The sequence below is a fragment of the Phaseolus vulgaris genome, chromosome 5 (genome assembly GCF_051622355.1).
Source record: "Phaseolus vulgaris cultivar YP4 chromosome 5, ASM5162235v1, whole genome shotgun sequence".
NCBI lineage: Eukaryota > Viridiplantae > Streptophyta > Magnoliopsida > Fabales > Fabaceae > Phaseolus > Phaseolus vulgaris.
Window position 1 is genome coordinate 34,185,579 of NC_143502.1, and position 17,765 is coordinate 34,203,343.

General features: G+C 29.5%; 3 protein-coding genes across 3 annotated transcripts; 2 read left to right on the forward strand and 1 right to left on the reverse strand.

Moving 5' to 3' along the window:
• Positions 1 to 366: 366 nt before the first annotated feature.
• On the reverse strand, positions 367 to 1,095 carry LOC137834333 (uncharacterized). Its single transcript, XM_068642391.1, has 2 exons — positions 986 to 1,095; positions 367 to 892 (listed from the first exon to the last, which is right to left on the reverse strand). Exons 1-2 carry the CDS (start codon positions 1,093 to 1,095, stop codon positions 367 to 369), a joined length of 636 nt encoding a protein of 211 aa, XP_068498492.1.
• A 3,333-nt stretch (positions 1,096 to 4,428) lies between these two features.
• LOC137834494 (putative pectinesterase/pectinesterase inhibitor 28) lies at positions 4,429 to 6,310 on the forward strand. The gene is made up of 3 exons (XM_090302933.1): positions 4,429 to 4,473; positions 4,586 to 5,270; positions 5,574 to 6,310. The coding sequence occupies exons 1-3, from the start codon at positions 4,429 to 4,431 to the stop codon at positions 6,308 to 6,310; spliced, it is 1,467 nt and encodes a 488-aa protein (XP_090159059.1).
• Positions 6,311 to 14,523: 8,213 nt separating this feature from the next.
• On the forward strand, positions 14,524 to 17,200 carry LOC137835461 (E3 ubiquitin-protein ligase RMA1H1). Its single transcript, XM_068643983.1, has 2 exons — positions 14,524 to 14,706; positions 16,190 to 17,200. Exon 2 carries the CDS (start codon positions 16,223 to 16,225, stop codon positions 16,997 to 16,999), a length of 777 nt encoding a protein of 258 aa, XP_068500084.1. The 5' UTR covers positions 14,524 to 14,706; positions 16,190 to 16,222; the 3' UTR covers positions 17,000 to 17,200.
• Positions 17,201 to 17,765: the final 565 nt, after the last annotated feature.

Genomic DNA, 17,765 nt, shown 5'->3' on the forward strand with positions numbered 1-17,765 from the left:
TTTGCACCAAAAATTTATAAGTTTATGCAAAAACATGCATTTTATCAACTAATATAAAAAAATATATTAAAATAAACAAATCAACAGTAAATGAATAACATTTGTACTCAGTTTCCTCCCAATAAGCACTTGTTTAACGTCATATACCTTGACGCCTATTTCTTTAAGGTTCATTTAAAAGAATCACGATGTTGAGTTCTTCCTTCTCATTACCCAAATATGGCTTCACCCTTTGACCATTTACTACCCAACTTCTATATGATATTGGGTCATCTAACTCTTTTGCTCCATAAGGCTTAACTTCCTTAACAATATAAGCCTGACCACTTAGATTTTAGCTTTTCAGGAAAAAGTCTCAATCTAGAATTAAACCAAGAGCACAAATTGGCCAATATGAAAATTTCTTTCCAAAATCTTCTTGTGATGATAGTTTTTTGTGCGTTCCTTATAAAGCTTTGAGAAACTATATCCATTTAATCTCATCTCCTCAAGTTCCTGAATTTGGAGTTTTCTCTTCTCCCCAACAACTTTAGCATCTAAATTTAATATCTTCAATGCCCAACATGCCTTGTGTTCCAATTCCACTTGAAGATGACATGCTTTCCCATAGATCAACTGAAATGGAGAAAAAGCAATAGGGGTTTTATATGCAGTCTGATAAGCCCAAAAAGCTTCATCAAGCTTGATTAACCAATCTTTTCTAGATGAAGCCATTGTTTTCTCTGAAATTCTCTTTATTTCTCTATTAGAAACTTTTGATTGCTCATTTGTTTGTGGATGATAGGATGAAGCTACTTTATTACTAACCCCATAATGTTCTAAAACTTTTTTCAACTGGGTATTACAAAACTGAGAGCCACCATCGCTAATCAATACTCTAGGAGTACCAAACCTACAAAAAATATTCCTTTTGAGGAATTTAATTACTATGGTCTTAGCATTTACTTTTTGTGATGGAATTGCTTCTACTCATCTAGATACATACTCAACTGTCAAAAATATATACTCATTTGAAAAAGAAGATGTCAATGGTCTTGTGAAATCAATTCCCCAATAATCAAAGACTTCAATTTCTTGAATGTTTTGTAATAACATCTCGAGTCTTCTAGAGATGCTTCCTGTTCTTTGAAATTAGTCATAAACTCATGTGTGTATTTAAATAATGAAGGCCAAAAGAAACTTGGTTGGAGAATTTTTGCAGTTGTCTTTCCCCCATTAAAATTTCCTCCATATGACGAATTATGGCCTTTCCGTATAATTTTCTTAGCTTCATCTTCTGCAACACATCTTCTCAGCAAATTATCTTCACCAATCTTGAACAAATGAGGATCATCCCATACATAATGATTAGCATTTGTAAAAAAATATCTTCTTTGATGTCAATCAAAATTCTCCAAAATTTCTCCAAAAGCTACTAAATTAGCCATATCTGTCAACCATGGCCTCTCTTCAATTACTAACAACTTCTCATATGAAAATTGAGCAAGAACTTCAGGTTCCAATGCAATCACCTCATTATTTGCTAGTCTTGATAAATGATCAGTTACATTGTTCTCACATCCCTTCTTATCTTTGATATCTAAATCAAATTCCTGTAACAAAAGTATCCATTGTATAAGCCTTGGTTTATAATCTAATTTAGTCAATAAATATTTAATTGCATCATGATTAGTAAAAACAATAACTTTAGGGCCTATCAAATAAGATTGCAAATTTTCAAATGCATACACTATAGCAAGTAATTCCTTTTTTATTGTAGTGTAATTAGTTTGAGTTTCATTTAAAACTTTACTTGCATAATGTATGACTTGAAAAATTCTCTCTTTGGCATCACATATTATTTCAAAATTGAATTTCAAATTAGGAGCAGTTACTATAGGTGCAAAGATGAATTTTTCTTTCAAAATTTTAAAGGCAATTAAACAATCATCATCAAAATTAAAAGAAGTATCCTAATTGAGGAGGTTGCACAAAGACTTTGCAATTTTGGAAAAGTCTTTACTAAATCTTCTGTAAAATCCAACATGCCCTAAGAAGCTTCTGATTCCTTTAATATGGATTGGTGGAGGTAGCTTCTCAATGACTTCAACTTTCGCTTTTTTACCTTAATTCCTTTTTAAGAAATTTTATGGCCTAAGAAAATTCCTTATTTGACCATAAAATGATATTTCTCCAAATTCAGCACAAGATTGGTCTCCACACGTCGCTTCAGTACGATGTCAAGATTTGTTAGACAAGAGTCAAACGAAGACTCAAACACGGAAAGGTCATTTGTGAATACTTCAATGCATTTCTCGATCATATATGCAAAAATAGCAAACATACACCTTTGGAAAGTTGTTGGAGCATTACATAACCAAAATGACATTTTTCGGCAAGCGAATACTCCGAATGGGCAAGTAAATGTTGTCTTCTCTTGATCTTTTGGATTCACCACAATTTGATTATAACCTGAATAACCATCCAAAAAATAATGGTATGCTTTATCTTCCAATCTTTCCAACAATTGATCCACAAAGAGTAATGCATAATGATCTTTCAATGTAGCTTGGTTCAGTTTTCTATAATCAAAAGACATTCTCCAACCTATGTCAGTTCTTGTAGGAATTAACTTATTTTGCTCATTATGAATAACTGTCATACCTCCTTTCCTAGGCACCACCTCTACAGAACTAACCCAAGCATTGCCTGAAATGGGATAAATCATCTCTGCCTCCAAAAGCTTTTGCACTTCCTTTCTAACAACTTCCTTTATGGTAGGATTCAGGTGTCTTAGAGGTTGAGCTACAAGTTTAAAATCTTGCTACATATGGATTTTATTCATACAATATGTTGGGCTTATACCTTTCAAGTTTGTGAAAAACCATCCTATTGCTTCTTTATTCACTTTCATCACTTTTATTACCTGTTGCTTTTCTTTTTGCTGATAAAAGATTGCTTATGATAACTGGTTTCTCCCCATTTAATATAACTTTAATACTATAAATACATATATATATTGATTAATATATTTCTTTATTTAATCATTAATTTTTTAAAACTCATGGTTAAATTTAAATTTACTTTCATATTATATATATATATATATATATATATATATTAATATAAAATTATTTGATATCTTATTTTCAAATATAGGTTATTATAGGTAGTTGTGAAGTTTTTGTTAGATGGCTATATAGGTGCTTGTATCTTACACTTCTTTTTCTGATTTGAGATTCTTGTATAAGGATTGAAATATCCTTAAAATGTTTTGTTTAATTTTTTTTATTCTTTGTCGATAAAAAAAATCTTATTTTCAAATATTTACTTACATAGATTAAAATTGATATAATGTATAATTTTTAAAATATTTTAAATTATAAATTATTTAATCACTTTGTCATTATGATTTACATATTAGTAGAAAGGGTTATTTAGTAACAACTTTTTACATAGATTTATGGAATAATTAATATAGTTTAAACTATAATGATATGCTAACTAGTAATCTGTATTAGAGATTTAATTAATAGTTAATGTAAAAGTCATCATTTTATGTTAAAAGATAATATTGTTTGTTGACAATATTCTTTACTATATATAACACACAAGTAAAACCAACTACCTATAATGAACTTAATTAAGTCAATATGATCGTAAAATAATAATTAATATGATAGTTGATTTTAATGTAATAGGTAATATGATGACTATGAGTATGACATATATTAAATTTGATTCATACTAATAGATAATATAATAAATTATGTTTAGATTCAAGTAGATTATAGATAAATTAAATGTGATTCATATGTTAATATTGTTAGTATCATTAATATTGTTAGTATTATTATTATTATTAGTATTATTAATATTTTTAGTATTATTAATATTGTTAGTATTATTAATATTATTAGTATTATTAATATTGTTAATATTGTTAGTATTATTAATATTGTTAGTATTGTTAGTATTGTTAGTATTATTAATATTGTTAGTATTATTAATATTGTTAGTATTATTAGTATTGTTAGTATTATTAATATTATTAGTATTGTTAGTATTATTAATATTATTAGTATTGTTAGTATTATTAATATTATTAGTATTGTTAGTATTATTAATATTATTAGTATTGTTAGTATTATTAATATTATTAATATTATTAATATTGTTAGTATTATTAATATTATTAATATTGTTAGTATTATTAATAATAATAAGTATAATAAAAATCATAATAAAACTAGATAATTTGCTTAGTGTAGTGGTTAAATTTTACTTGGTTGCTGAAAGATTGCTGAAGGAACCTGGCTTCGAATCCCATTCACTGCTAATTTTATTTTATGGTGCTAATATTTACATACGGATTATATCCGTATGTAATTACATACGGAATTTTTTCCGTATGTAAACAGTTTATATACGGATTTTGATTCCCGCTCCATGGCGCCAAAAATTACATACGGAAAAAATCCGTATGTAATACCTGTTTACATACGAAATTTAATCCGTATGTAAAAATCCGTATGTAATGTTGATTTTACATACGGATTTTGATCCGTATGTAATAATCTGTATGTAATTCGCGTTTTTCTTGTAGTGTCTATTGCATGACGTTGAGAAGGAGCCTAGAGCCAAGATGACACTTGACACCTGCAAACAACTCATGAATCTTTCAATTAGGGAGTTAACAAGGTCACTTAATGGAATAAGCGAGTTTGAGTTGATAAATGTTGAGAAAATCCTCATGAATTTGAAAGTTTGGCTTAGTGGTGCAATTACATACCAAGACACTTGCTTGGATGGGTTTGAGAACACCACTAGTGAAGCTGGTAAAAAGATGAAGGATTTATTAATGATAGGCATGGAAATGAGTAGCAATGTTCTTGCCATTGTAACAGAATTGGCTGATACTATTACAAATTCGAATGTCACAAACTTACTCGGGCATCGCCACCTTCAAGGTTCAGAGTCACCCTCATGGAATGATCATCACAGACTACTCAATGAAAATGCAAGTCTAGTTAATCACAAGCCTAATGTGACGGTAGCCAAAGATGGTAATGGAGATTTCAAAAACATCAATGAGGCACTGAAGCAAGTTCCTGAGAAAAATAAAAGGCCATTTGTTATCTACATCAAAGAGGGCATCTACCAAGAGTATGTTCAAGTTACAAAGGATATGACTCACGTGGTTTTCATTGGTGATGGTGGGAAAAAAACACGAATAACGGGCAACAAAAACTTCATTGATGGAATCAACACTTATAAAACTTCCACAATTGGTATGTTTGCTTTCATGTTAACTCGCTTATGAAAATAAATGAGTTCATACAAAGGTCATATGTTACTTTTTCATAAAGTTAAATTCACTCTTTGAATTGTCTTTTTCCTTCTTAACATTTTAAGGCCATATAATGTCTACTTTTGAACACTTTTAAATTGGTCAGAAATAAACTAATTAATAAACAGGACATCATAAAATTTAGTGAAACAAAATCTTTTATGAGTTAAATTATAAAACAATTTGTAAAATTTAAGGAACTTCTGATGTTTGAATAAACTAATTGATTACCTTATCCATGCAGCTATTCAAGGAGATTACTTTGTGGCCATCAACATGGGATTTGAGAATTTTGCTGGACCTCAAAAGCATCAGGCAGTGGCATTGAGAGTTCAAGCAGACAAGTCTATCTTCTACAATTGCTCAATGGATGGGTATCAAGACACACTTTATGTGCACACCATGCGTCAATTCTATAGGGACTGCACCATTTCAGGTACCATCGACTTTGTGTTTGGAAATGCACTTGCTGTTTTTCAAAATTGCACTTTTGTGGTCCGAAAGCCATTGAAAAATCAACAATGCATTGTGACTGCACAAGGTAGAAAAGAGAAACAACAACCATCTGGAATAGTAATCCAAGGGGGCTCCATTGTGTCTGACCCTGAGTTTTACTCAATAAGATTTGAAAATAAAGCTTACCTAGCTCGTCCTTGGAAGAATTACTCTAGGACCATTATCATGGACACTTACATTGATGACTTGATTCATGCTGATGGGTATTTGCCATGGCAAGGGTTAGAAGGCCCTTCTGGTATGGATACTTGCTTTTATGCCGAGTATCACAACACTGGCCCCGGTTCAAACAAATCCAAACGTGTGCATTGGTCTGGGATTTGGAATCTAAATTCAAAAGCTATACACTGGTTTTCACCTTCCAAGTTCTTTCATGGAACTGACTGGATTCATGTTACTGGGATTCCTTGCTTCCCTGGCATACCCACACACTATAGGCACAAGAAAATGATACTTAAATGGTGATAAAAGAGATGAAATTAAAAAAAAAACTTAATTAATTTATCATGTTTGAGCTTTTCTTTATTCTTTGATTATTTTTATTTTGTTGATTAATTTTAGAAAATAGTAACATTCTTTTATTGATTTAGCACACTAACTCATTTTTTTTTATACTTGATTCAATAGTGTCTTTCAAATAAAATTTTGTTTTAATTTTCATTTATGAATTTGTCATTTTTGAATTGAGATGAATGAAGATAAATATTAAGAGCAAAGAATCCGAAGAAAAAAAAATAATTAAAGAACAACATGTAATAATTATAGTATAGCAAAAAGAATGAGTTATTGTTGTGTTTTTATCATCCAAAAGTTGATACTAGTTAGAGTTCCAAACTTACTTTTCTTTGTATAGAGTTACTAGAGAGACTAAATCAAGTCTTAATCTAAAATATTTCCTATAATTAAATAATCACTTCATAAAGATTAAGTTTAATAAAAATATATGGCTTTGCTAATTTCTCTCAATATTACTTATTTTTTTCTTTTCAATACAAATTTATTTGATTGTTTTAAAATAACCATACTATATTTTTATAAAGGAAACTAATGTAAATACTAAAAATATAAAAATACTAATTAAACACAGAATTTACAAAAGATATTAAAGAAAATAATTGTTACAATTTATATGCCCAAAAAATAGAAAATAAATAATACTTTTGTTAGTAAGAATGTTGTAAGATTTTTTTTATCGACAAAGAATAAAAAAAATTAAACAAAACATTTTAAGGATATTTCAATCCTTATACAAGAATCTCAAATCAGAAAAAGAAGTGTAAGATACAAGCACCTATATAGCCATCTAACAAAAACTTCACAACTACCTATAATAACCTATATTTGAAAATAAGATATCAAATAATTTTATATTAATATATATATATATATATATATATATATATATATATAATATGAAAGTAAATTTAAATTTAACCATGAGTTTTAAAAAATTAATGATTAAATAAAGAAATATATTAATCAATATATATATGTATTTATAGTATTAAAGTTATATTAATATTATTTTATATTATTTGAGTGTTAAAATGTGACCACTTTCTATATTCGGCAAAAAATATAAAAAAGTGTAATCAAATCGGTAAAAAAATGGTTATACTTAGTAATAATTATAAGTTAATATGAATATTTTTATCATTATTTTATAAAACATTTGATTTAGTCATACGTATCAATTTTTTATTTCTTATTCTTCGTATATTTTATATTATATTACTTTTTACATTGTTAACAGCATTATTGTAATTTACTAATGAACATAATTATTGTAATGTATTTTATTGTAATTTGTTATTTAAATGCTAAGAATGAAATATAATGACACTCTTAGTATTATAAAATTATATTATATATTATTTAATTATTATTTATTCTAACAGCTTCAATTACAAATTTAATTATAATTGAACTAAGATTGAAATATCAAACATTAATATTGTGTGTGGATGAAAAAAATTTAAGGAATTTTTTATACAAAATTTGAAATATTTTATGAAAAAAATATATTTAAATGAAACTGAAATTTTATGAATTTAGGAGAATAACTTGTTAATTTAAAATTAGAAAATTTACGTTAAAATATAAGAATTTAAATTTTTTGCATATTGTTTCATGTTTTAAATGATGTTTCTCTTCATAATCTTTTGATTTTTTTTTTGTCTCGTGTTAACACTGTTTTTAATTAACCGTCATTGCCAAAACCATTTATTTATCGATATAAATTAATATTATTTTTTAACTCAAGTTAATTAATTTTTTTTCATCTATACCTATATATAAAGATAACTCTTCTTTATAACTGTTTTTTTTTCACAATTTTTTTCTACTTTATCCTTATTTAATATATTTTATTTTATATAATAATGGAATATTTTATTATTTCATATAAATTACTTAAAATATAAAATTATAAATATAACTATAAAGTAAAATAACTAAATAAAATGAGACTAGTGACAACTCAATGAACAAATATAATTTTAAGATTAATAAATTAACAAATAAAATAAATAAAATGAGGTCATGGATACTCACTGAATAAAAATAATTATAAAATAAATAAATAAGTAAATATAATGAAGTTATGGACACTTACTGTTAAGCAAAAATAGTTCTAAAATTAATAAATATATAAATAGAATGAAATTAGAAATAAAGATAATTAGTAAATTAACACTTAAATAAATATAACGATATTAATGACACATTGATAGTTGTTAAGATTAACAAATAAATATAAATAAATACGATTAATTATGTCATTTTATTAAAATAAATAATAATAGGAAATTGAAAAATAAAAAATTTAATAAGAAATAAATATATTTCACTTACATCTATTTTTATTTTAATCTAAGTAGTTTTATTTTTCACTTTTTTTTTTACCAGTTACTAAACTTCATTATTTATTTTTATTATAGATATTTTCTCTTTTCTAAATGATATCATTTTAAGTTATTAAAATTGTCATATTAAATTTTAATGATATATTTTTATTTAATACCTATATATAAAGTGAATTTCTCACTTAAGTGTCCTTTTATTTTATTTTAATTTTATTCTTGTACTTATATTGTATTTTATTATTTTAAAAATATACGAAGGAGATATTTGTCATTTTGTTAGTAGTTTTAATTTTATATCTCAAAAGAATAATAGAAGAGATAACACTATTTTTAAAATTAATTTTTTGTTAAATTCAAATACCTATATATAAAGGGAATTCCCCTCTTAACTATCATTTTATTTTATTCAAATTTTATCTTTATCTTTATATTTTATTTTATTATTTTTAAAATATATGAGAGTAGATATTTGTCATTTTGTAAACAGTTTTAATTTTATATTTCAAAAGAGATAACACTATTTTTAAATTCAAGACTAAGCATTGCAAAGTGGCTTGTTGAGGAGCATTGCACACTTGCATCTTTTTCTCCAGTTCATCTTCACTTTTATCTCATCAAACACCTTTTCATGTTCTATTTTTATATTCAAAATTCAAAATATGAGAAGTCATAGTTTCCTTCCAAAACCACGAAACGAACTAGTAAGTTTTGTTTTTTCAATTATAGAAGATGGAAATGCAATGTCTGAATTTACTTTTCTTTTTTATTCATTTATACATGTTTTTGGCATTGTATGATGACAATATTGTTATTATTGTGTTGACATAAATAACGTCATAAAATTCACAAAGACAAAAATTTAATCAAACTTATAACAAAAATATTAAAGAAAACAACAACAAAAAAATAGTAGGATTTTGTTTATTGAATAAAGCATTGAAAGAGGAAAAATGTACCAGATAATATGCGTCGGTGGGAGTGAGAGGGGTTAGGGAGAAAAAGGGTGGCGCGTTAGTCTATGAGTGAAAGGAGTGAGAAAATGGATCGGGAGCGGGAAGAATAAACAAGCGAAACACTTACGTTTTAGGATTTGATTGGGAGGGTTAAGAATAAGGGGGTGGCGGTGATGGAGGATATGAAGGGTGTAAAAATTATTTGAAAGAAATAATAGAAGGCAATATACTGTTGAACTGATATATCTTATTGATTTACTTTGACAATATATATATATATATAAAATTACAACTACAAGAAGCTATAAAATAGGAGCAGTAACTAAACACTAACACAATACTAAGAGTCCTATAAACTAGGACTACACTTTCAAGTCCACTAGACCACTAACGCAATAATAACTGAAAACTAGAACAACAATTCAAGACTAATTCAAACTCTAATTTATTAAATAAAATATGAATTAATGACCAACAGATGGGAAGTGGTTGATGGTGGTGGTAAAGGTGTTGAGTGTGAAGTCAGAACCAAATGGGTTAGGCTGACTAGACACCATGTTTTAGTGAGTGGGCTTAATTATTGTGTCCCCTCTATAATCTTTATTTAAGAGATCTTTGTGCTTGTAATAAAATTGTAACAAATAGAATGAAAACTTAATTAGTTGCCCGTGTACGTAGGTTGCAGATTGGCGACCGAACCACGTTAAATCCTGTGTTGTTTGTTTTCTGCAGTTGATTCGTGATTGTGTGTGTTGCTTCCACGTGCATTTTTTTCCCATCAAGTGGCATCAGAGCTTGGTTCGTTTACACATTAAATATCCGATCAGCAGAAATTAATCGACGAGATCTGAAAATTGCAATTGCAGCGACATCCCAAAGTTAGGGTTTCACATGGGCGGTAGCTACGTCCCAAAGATAGGGTTCCTAATCCTAGGGTTGCGCGTGTGTTCTGCATGTGTGCTGGTCTGAGACGGCACGGAGTGCAGTGCGACGGTAGTGGTGCGGTGCGCGCGGTGAGGGTGCGACAGTGGGTGCAGTGTGTGACGGCTGCACGAGCTGGTTAGGGTTGCATTCTGGTGCGCCAATGTGGTGCAGAGCGCGAACAACAGCAATGCGCGTCCTGGCAGCTGCGTTCCAGTGCGGGGGAGCGCCAGTGTAGTGGGGACTGCGACCAAGTCTGTTGGTGAGTGATTTTGGATGGTGCAATTTTTGTGTTCTTGATTTAAAAAATAAATTGCCAAGATTTGAAACTAGTTGCACTAAGTATCTCATCGTCGTTTGAGATGGCAAAAGATGAGAAATTTCGAATTGAAAAATTCGATAGTACAAATTTCAGTTGGTGGAAAATGAAAATTGAGAATTTGCTAGTTCAGTTACTGAGCACATCAATAAAATGAATTCGATCTTAGCCAGAGTTACGTCAATGGACATTAAGTTCGATGATGAATTTCAAGCTTTACTACTGATATCATTATTATTACTTGACAGTTGGCCTGGAAAGGTTACAACAATTACCAGTTCAGCGGAACTCAATGGATTCACTTTTGAAAAGATTCGTTATCACATTTTTGGCGAGGACGTCAGAAGAAGGAGTTATGGAGAATTATCTAGTGAATCGCTAAATGTCATTAGAAGTAGTGGGAGTTAGATCAGAAGAAGGAGTCAGTCAAAGACTCAGAATTGCTCAAGTGTAACATGTTGGAGCTGCAAGGAGGTGGTGCATTTCAGGAATCAATGCCCAAATGATAAAAAAATCAACATTGCAGAAGACTCCGCGGACGAGGACCTCTTAGCTTGTTGCACGGATAACAATGTTGATTCATGGGTCATGGATTCTGGTGCTTCATTTCATGCTACCCACAACAGTGAAGCATTGTAGAATCTAGTTATTTGGGACTTTGGAAAGGTAAGACTAGCGGACAACATAATTCTTGATGTTACGGGCATGAGTGACATAGTGTTGAAGACGTCAGTCAGTTTCTAAACTTTGAAGGATGTCAGAGTTGTTCCAAGCTTAACGAAAAGTGTGATTTCTGTTAGGCAGTTGGACAAACAGGGACATGATGTGAAGTTCGGAAATCAGCAGTGGAAGGTCGTCAAGGGAAATCTTGTCATGGCCCGCGGAAGAAAGAGAGGTTCGTTGTATATGGTCGGATTACCGTCTGATGGAGTGACCGTCCCAATTCGGAAGATAAACAAAGTCCGGTTCACAAAATCTTGTGGGCAGAAGATGGTTCTCTTTACAAGAGAGAAACCCAGAGCCATAGGTTAGATTCAGGATGAACGAACATGGAAAGGTTTAGGTAGACCAGTCTGAGGTACTTATGGCAGTGGGAGCACGGGTCGTGCTTTAGCTAAGGTTCCTAGACGACAATGGGTTAGGAGAACCAGTATTCCAGCTGTCGAAACATCTCTAGAAAATTTCTTGTTGAGTATGGAGTATGCTTGTTCTCGGGCTATTCCAGGATCTGGTAGTTCGTGTAAGTGGGAGCTGGTAGGAATAAAGAACAGGTCAGTGACAGTTTTAGTCATGACGAACGTGTTGAAACTCATGGGAGTTTCAACGAAGTCTTCAAGATGATTAAGAAGGCTGGTGGCAACTAGAGGTGGAACATTGAGTTTTGCTGATAGATTACAGAAGTACATGTACACAGTTGAAGCACAGGTGGACATTGTTTCGTGGCTTCAAGTGAGAGATTGTGGAGTGTGAAGTCAGGACCAATTGGGTTGGGCTGACTAGACACCATGTTTTAGTGAGTGAGCTTAATTATTGTGTCCCTTCTATAATCTTTGTTTAAGAGATCTATGTGCTTGTAATAAAATTGTAACAAATAGAATGAAAACCTAATTAGTTGCCCATGGACGTAGGTTGCAGATTAGCGACCGAACCACGTTAAATGTTGTGTTGTTTATTTTTTTGTAGTTGATTCGTAATTATGTGTTGCTTATGCATTCGTTTTTTCTCATCAAAAGGATAGGAATGATCTTCTTTTGCATATAATATTTTTTATAATTAATGTTATTGAACAATTGTAAATGAATTTTTGGTTTATTTTTTAATGGTGTCACATGTATTGTAATGATATAATGTATTGAATGATAAAAATAAATGTGTTGTATTGATAAAAATAACCTATGTTCATGTGGTATATTATAAAAACAGATGATTTTTAATAAATTACGATATTGTAGTCTTTATTGTTCAAAAGTGTTAATATCTACAATAAAATAATAACTTAATATAATTATTTTTTGTGCATAGCACATTGTAATGTTTGACACGATCCAAATTCTATTATAGTCCGTTGGATTGTTGATTTGATTTTTGTGGATGGTGTGATACATTTTGTTAGCTTTCTTATTGGGAAATTTACTTTCTTTATATAACAAGTAGAGTTAAATATTTACTGGATTAGGATTTTCTAAGTTTGTGATTAAGTTAAAAGTTATATAATTTTAGATTTTTTGAACTATATATTTGATTTTATTACAAATTTAAACAATTGATTTTGTAACTAATAATTATTATAGAGTTTAGAGGTTATTTGGATTAAAAAATAACACAAAAACTGGTTCGAAAATTTGTAATAAATATGATTCATTTAATAAAATATATTTTTAGTATATTTTTTAAAATTATTAAAATAAAATGTTAAAGAGAATTTGATGCAAAAATAATTTTTAAAATATAAATCAGAGTCAAAATAAATTTTAAGTTAAAAAACATATCAAATCTTAATAAATAAAAAAATTATATTTAAATTAATGATTAAAATTTAATATTTAAAAATAATAACATATTAAAATAAATTACTTTATAAAATATCAAATTTTAAATTTAATAATTTTGTTTTAAGTATTATTTTAACTATTTATTTTATTATAATATAAAAGCATATATATATATATCAATAAATTATTAAATTATATTTTATTTTATGTATTATTTTAGTGTTTTTTAATTATCTATTTTGTAATATAGAAATTATTAATAAATATTTAATTATTTACTTTGTTATAATATGAAAACTTACACAAACAAATATTTATTATAATATAATTATTAAAGTAGTAATAATAAATTATCGTAAACTTAAATAATAATAAAATATTTATACACATGATTGATTATGATTTTAAGATAATTAATTATATGCATACTTTCTTTATAAATATATTTTCAATTGTGACGGACAGTTAAAATTAAGATTTTTATATTTTCACATTTTTAAATATATTAATTGTTATACTTTGTTTTTCTTTTAATATATATAAACAGTATTTGAATGAGCTCTTAACACTCTTAAAAGACACTAAACTTTTAACTGATATATTCTGTGGATGTAGTTTGACATTTTTCTTTTCAGCATTTATAATTATGAATTTATTAAAACAGAAAGAAAAATTCAACTAAGGAAATGAGTGGGTGTAGTAGGTCACACAAATAATAAATAAATAATATATATAACTTTTAGTTAAATGATTAATGATTAAAGAGCATTAAAAGCTTATTTTACTTTAAGCATGCCAAAACATTTATATCAATTCTGCAAACACAAATATGGAATATCTGATTATGATTTATTGATTTATAAAATTTAATTAATATATATATATATAATTATAATTCAATAATCAGATGAATAAAATGGATTCTGTATATGATTTATAAATTTATTAGGATATAATTAATTAATACATTTGTTAAAAGAAAGAAAAATAAATAGGCAGTAGAGAAGTTTAGTATCCGGTGGGCAAGCCGCGGATAGAGATGGTTATTCATTCCGTTGGGCAAATTTATTTTACTTTATTTTAATTTTTAATTTTTTGAATAAAAAATAATAATTTGGCAGTTGTGGTAGAAGCTTGATGGAAGCTACTGTTGAACTTTCTCTTCTTCTGACTTGTATGCCTATAAAACAAATTCCCTTCCTCTTTCTCTCTTCGGATTCATTCCTTCTTCTTTCATTCATTCACATTTCACTCTTCCTTCTTCTTCCACCCTTCAATACTCAATTTCTACGCTTCCTCAATTCTCTTATCTGTAAGTATTCACACACCCTTCTCTCTCACTCTCATGGGGGGCTTGCAATTGGGTTCTATTCTTATTTGATTATTTCCTTAGCCTCTTGCTTTCATCTGGGTTTTCAAATCTGCCACAAAAATTCTCTCTTTTTCAAAAGTACCGGCAAAATATTTGTTTTTTACTCCACTCTCTGCTTTGGGCTTCTTCATAGTTTCCAACAATGATTTTGTTTGAGTAGGCATCATCTGAATGAACTTTCTTTGCAGAGGTTTATGTTCAAATTTGAAACCTAGTATACAGTTTTTTTACCCCTCTTTTTCAAAATTATGGAATTTGGAATCTTCTTCTTTTTGCCTTAAATGTTTCTGTCATTTTTCATCTGTTCAGTTCTTCTGTGCTCAACAAGGTGTGTTTTCGTCTCTTGATATTAATTTTTCTCAACTCAACAAGTTTGGTTTTCACCTTGGTCTATGTAAGGTCCACGATCGCTTGAAGATTGAATAAGGAGTATCGCATAGATTTAATCGCCATTTATATTATAAGTTGTTTTCCTGCCTTTCTATAATTATTCAGGGAAACACTTAGATTTTTCATTTTCTTCTGTTTGGAGGGTTTGTTGGTTCTTAACTGGAAGAACCTTTTCTATTTAGAACCGCTTCCTTAATTTAACTCTTGTGGTGTTATTATGACTATTGCATTGACTTCGCTACTACTTTGTACGCAAAATAACCATTTTGAGCATATTTTTGGGAAATAATTCGTTTTGTACCTTTTCTTCTGAATGTACTTTTGGTAGGGGTGCAACAGTAATTCTGATATAGTTTTGTATTTCTAGCTTTCTTATTGAGATTAGATTTGTGATTATTTCTCCAAGCAGTGGGTCTGCAACAATGCTCTTTTTGTTTTTGGTGTTTTTTTTTTGTTCTTTCAATTAATGGTAATCAGTGACTGCAGTCAGCCAAGTAGTTAAGTGTTGACTCGGAGTATTTGTTCTGTTTTCTTGAGAAAGGGTATCAAAATCACGGGGTTATTTTTTATACTAAGTGGTCTGAAGAAAATTAAACATTTTTGTCTAGTAGGTCTCTCCTTAGCTGACAAATTTGGTGATTGAACAAATTGAATCACATGATATTTGTGTTGAAACAACTGAAAAAATGGTAGGTGAGATGATGTTAACGTACTCCTAACCAACCAAAACTTGGTGTGCTCTCTTAATCACTTTGAGAAATTGGCAGAGAGGTTCTAGAGAATTCAGGACGCCAAATCAAAATCTGAATTGATTGTCTACTGGTGCTGTACAAAGCTTTTTAATAAAGAATGAATGACTTTGTTCTGGATGCAGTTTCGTTTTTATTTAAAACTTGTAATTTCAAGTAGTTTTTTCCATTTCCGTATACCTTCTCTAGACCTTTTAGATCCTATTGTATTGACGAAACTTCATTTATGGATTGTGGATTCCCTATTAGCAGCCACTTACTATTCTTGCACTTTGTTTTTCCAGATTCAGACACACTTTGCACAAGACAAAAGAGACATGGCCTTAGACCAGTATTTCGAGGACATTGTGCCCCAGTTGGATTCCTTTGAAGATAAATCATCTCACGAAACATGGAAATGTGCTGGTGATGATGATAGTGCAGATTCGGATAAAAAAGCCTCCAGTGGCTTTGATTGCAACATCTGCCTGGAGTGTGTGCAAGATCCAGTGGTCACTCTTTGTGGTCATCTCTACTGCTGGCCATGCATTTACAAATGGCTTAACTTCCGTAGTGCCTCCTCTGAAAATGAAGAGAACCAACAATGTCCAGTATGCAAATCAGAAATCTCAGAGTCATCACTTGTTCCACTATATGGCCCTGACCGAACCACACTACCTTCTAAAGGCAAAGGTCACCAAGTAGGGATTGTGATACCAAGAAGACCCCTTGGTCCTTCATGGCTGACCAACTCATCAAGATCACATGATTCTGAAGCTGTTTCCCGACATACTTCTCATGTTTATCACCGCCATTATCCGAATCATCCTCAACAGTTCAACTCAATTTCTGGCAGTTACCCTTCATCAATGTTCAACACTGGTGGTTCACTAGCTAATGCATTTGATACAACATATGGAATCTTTGGAGAGATGATATATGCAAGGGTCTTTGGAAACCAGATGACTAACGTATACACATACCCGAATTCATATGATCTTTCAGGGAGCAGTAATCCAAGGGTCAGAAGGCACTTAATGCAAGTTGATAGGTCACTCAGTAGAATCACATTTTTCCTCCTTTGTTGCATAGTTTTTTGTCTTCTCTTATTCTGATTTCTATTCCATATTTGTTCTGCTACACATCCCTGTATAGAATACAAGCAGTATGTATACAAGCAGTATGCAGATTCTGCTAGAAGCGTCATATATTTTAGAGTTGTTTGATGTTGAGATATTTGTAACTAGGCCCGTTTTGGTACATAGCTTAATTGTGGACTTATTGAATAAATGTTTATCATATTAGCATTTGTGTTAGATGTTTTCTATAATGGTAGGAAAAAAAAGGTTGAACTATTATCATAAGAAAGTTTTTTTCATACCCTGAAGAGATTATTGAAATATGTGGTAAAGAATTTAATGGGCAGATCATACGTTATTTTTATAAGCCCTGAAATAGATGTTTGCGTAAGTTTACAACTTGTGCTTAATTTGGACGTTCAGTTTGGTATAAGCTAAACTGTCTTACATTTCCAGATTCTTTATAACATTGTTCAGAAGTTCTGTATATAGCAGAAGATTTAAGTTATATAATTTGGCTTCCATGCTTTGCTTGGATTCCGTGTAGCTTGTAGGGTGCCTTTGCTTCCGAGTGAAGGCAATAATAATAGGATAATTAATTCAAGTGTTGCCTATAAAAAAATGGAATAAAAATGATCTAGAATGATACCTAAACTTGGTTTTGTAGTCATGGATTTTGCAAAGAGTTAAGGCTTTTTTTTTGAAAAAAAATCTAAACAGTTTCTAGCAAATTATTCCTATCAGATCCATTATTTATAAAATGACAAAGGAAAGATGCATTTCTTCAACAAAATTTAATCAT

Coding starts and splice junctions, on each gene's coding strand:
- LOC137834333 (XM_068642391.1), bottom strand. CDS start 1,095: ATGTTATTACAAAACATTCAAGAAATTGAAGTCTTTGATTATTGGGGA. Junction 893..985: donor TATATATTTTTGACAGTTGA/GTATGTATCTAG, acceptor TATTTTTTGTAG/GTTTGGTACTCCTAGAGTAT.
- LOC137834494 (XM_090302933.1), top strand. CDS start 4,429: ATGGCGCCAAAAATTACATACGGAAAAAATCCGTATGTAATACCT. Junction 4,474..4,585: donor AAAATCCGTATGTAATACCT/GTTTACATACGA, acceptor TTTTTCTTGTAG/TGTCTATTGCATGACGTTGA. Junction 5,271..5,573: donor TTATAAAACTTCCACAATTG/GTATGTTTGCTT, acceptor TTATCCATGCAG/CTATTCAAGGAGATTACTTT.
- LOC137835461 (XM_068643983.1), top strand. CDS start 16,223: ATGGCCTTAGACCAGTATTTCGAGGACATTGTGCCCCAGTTGGATTCC.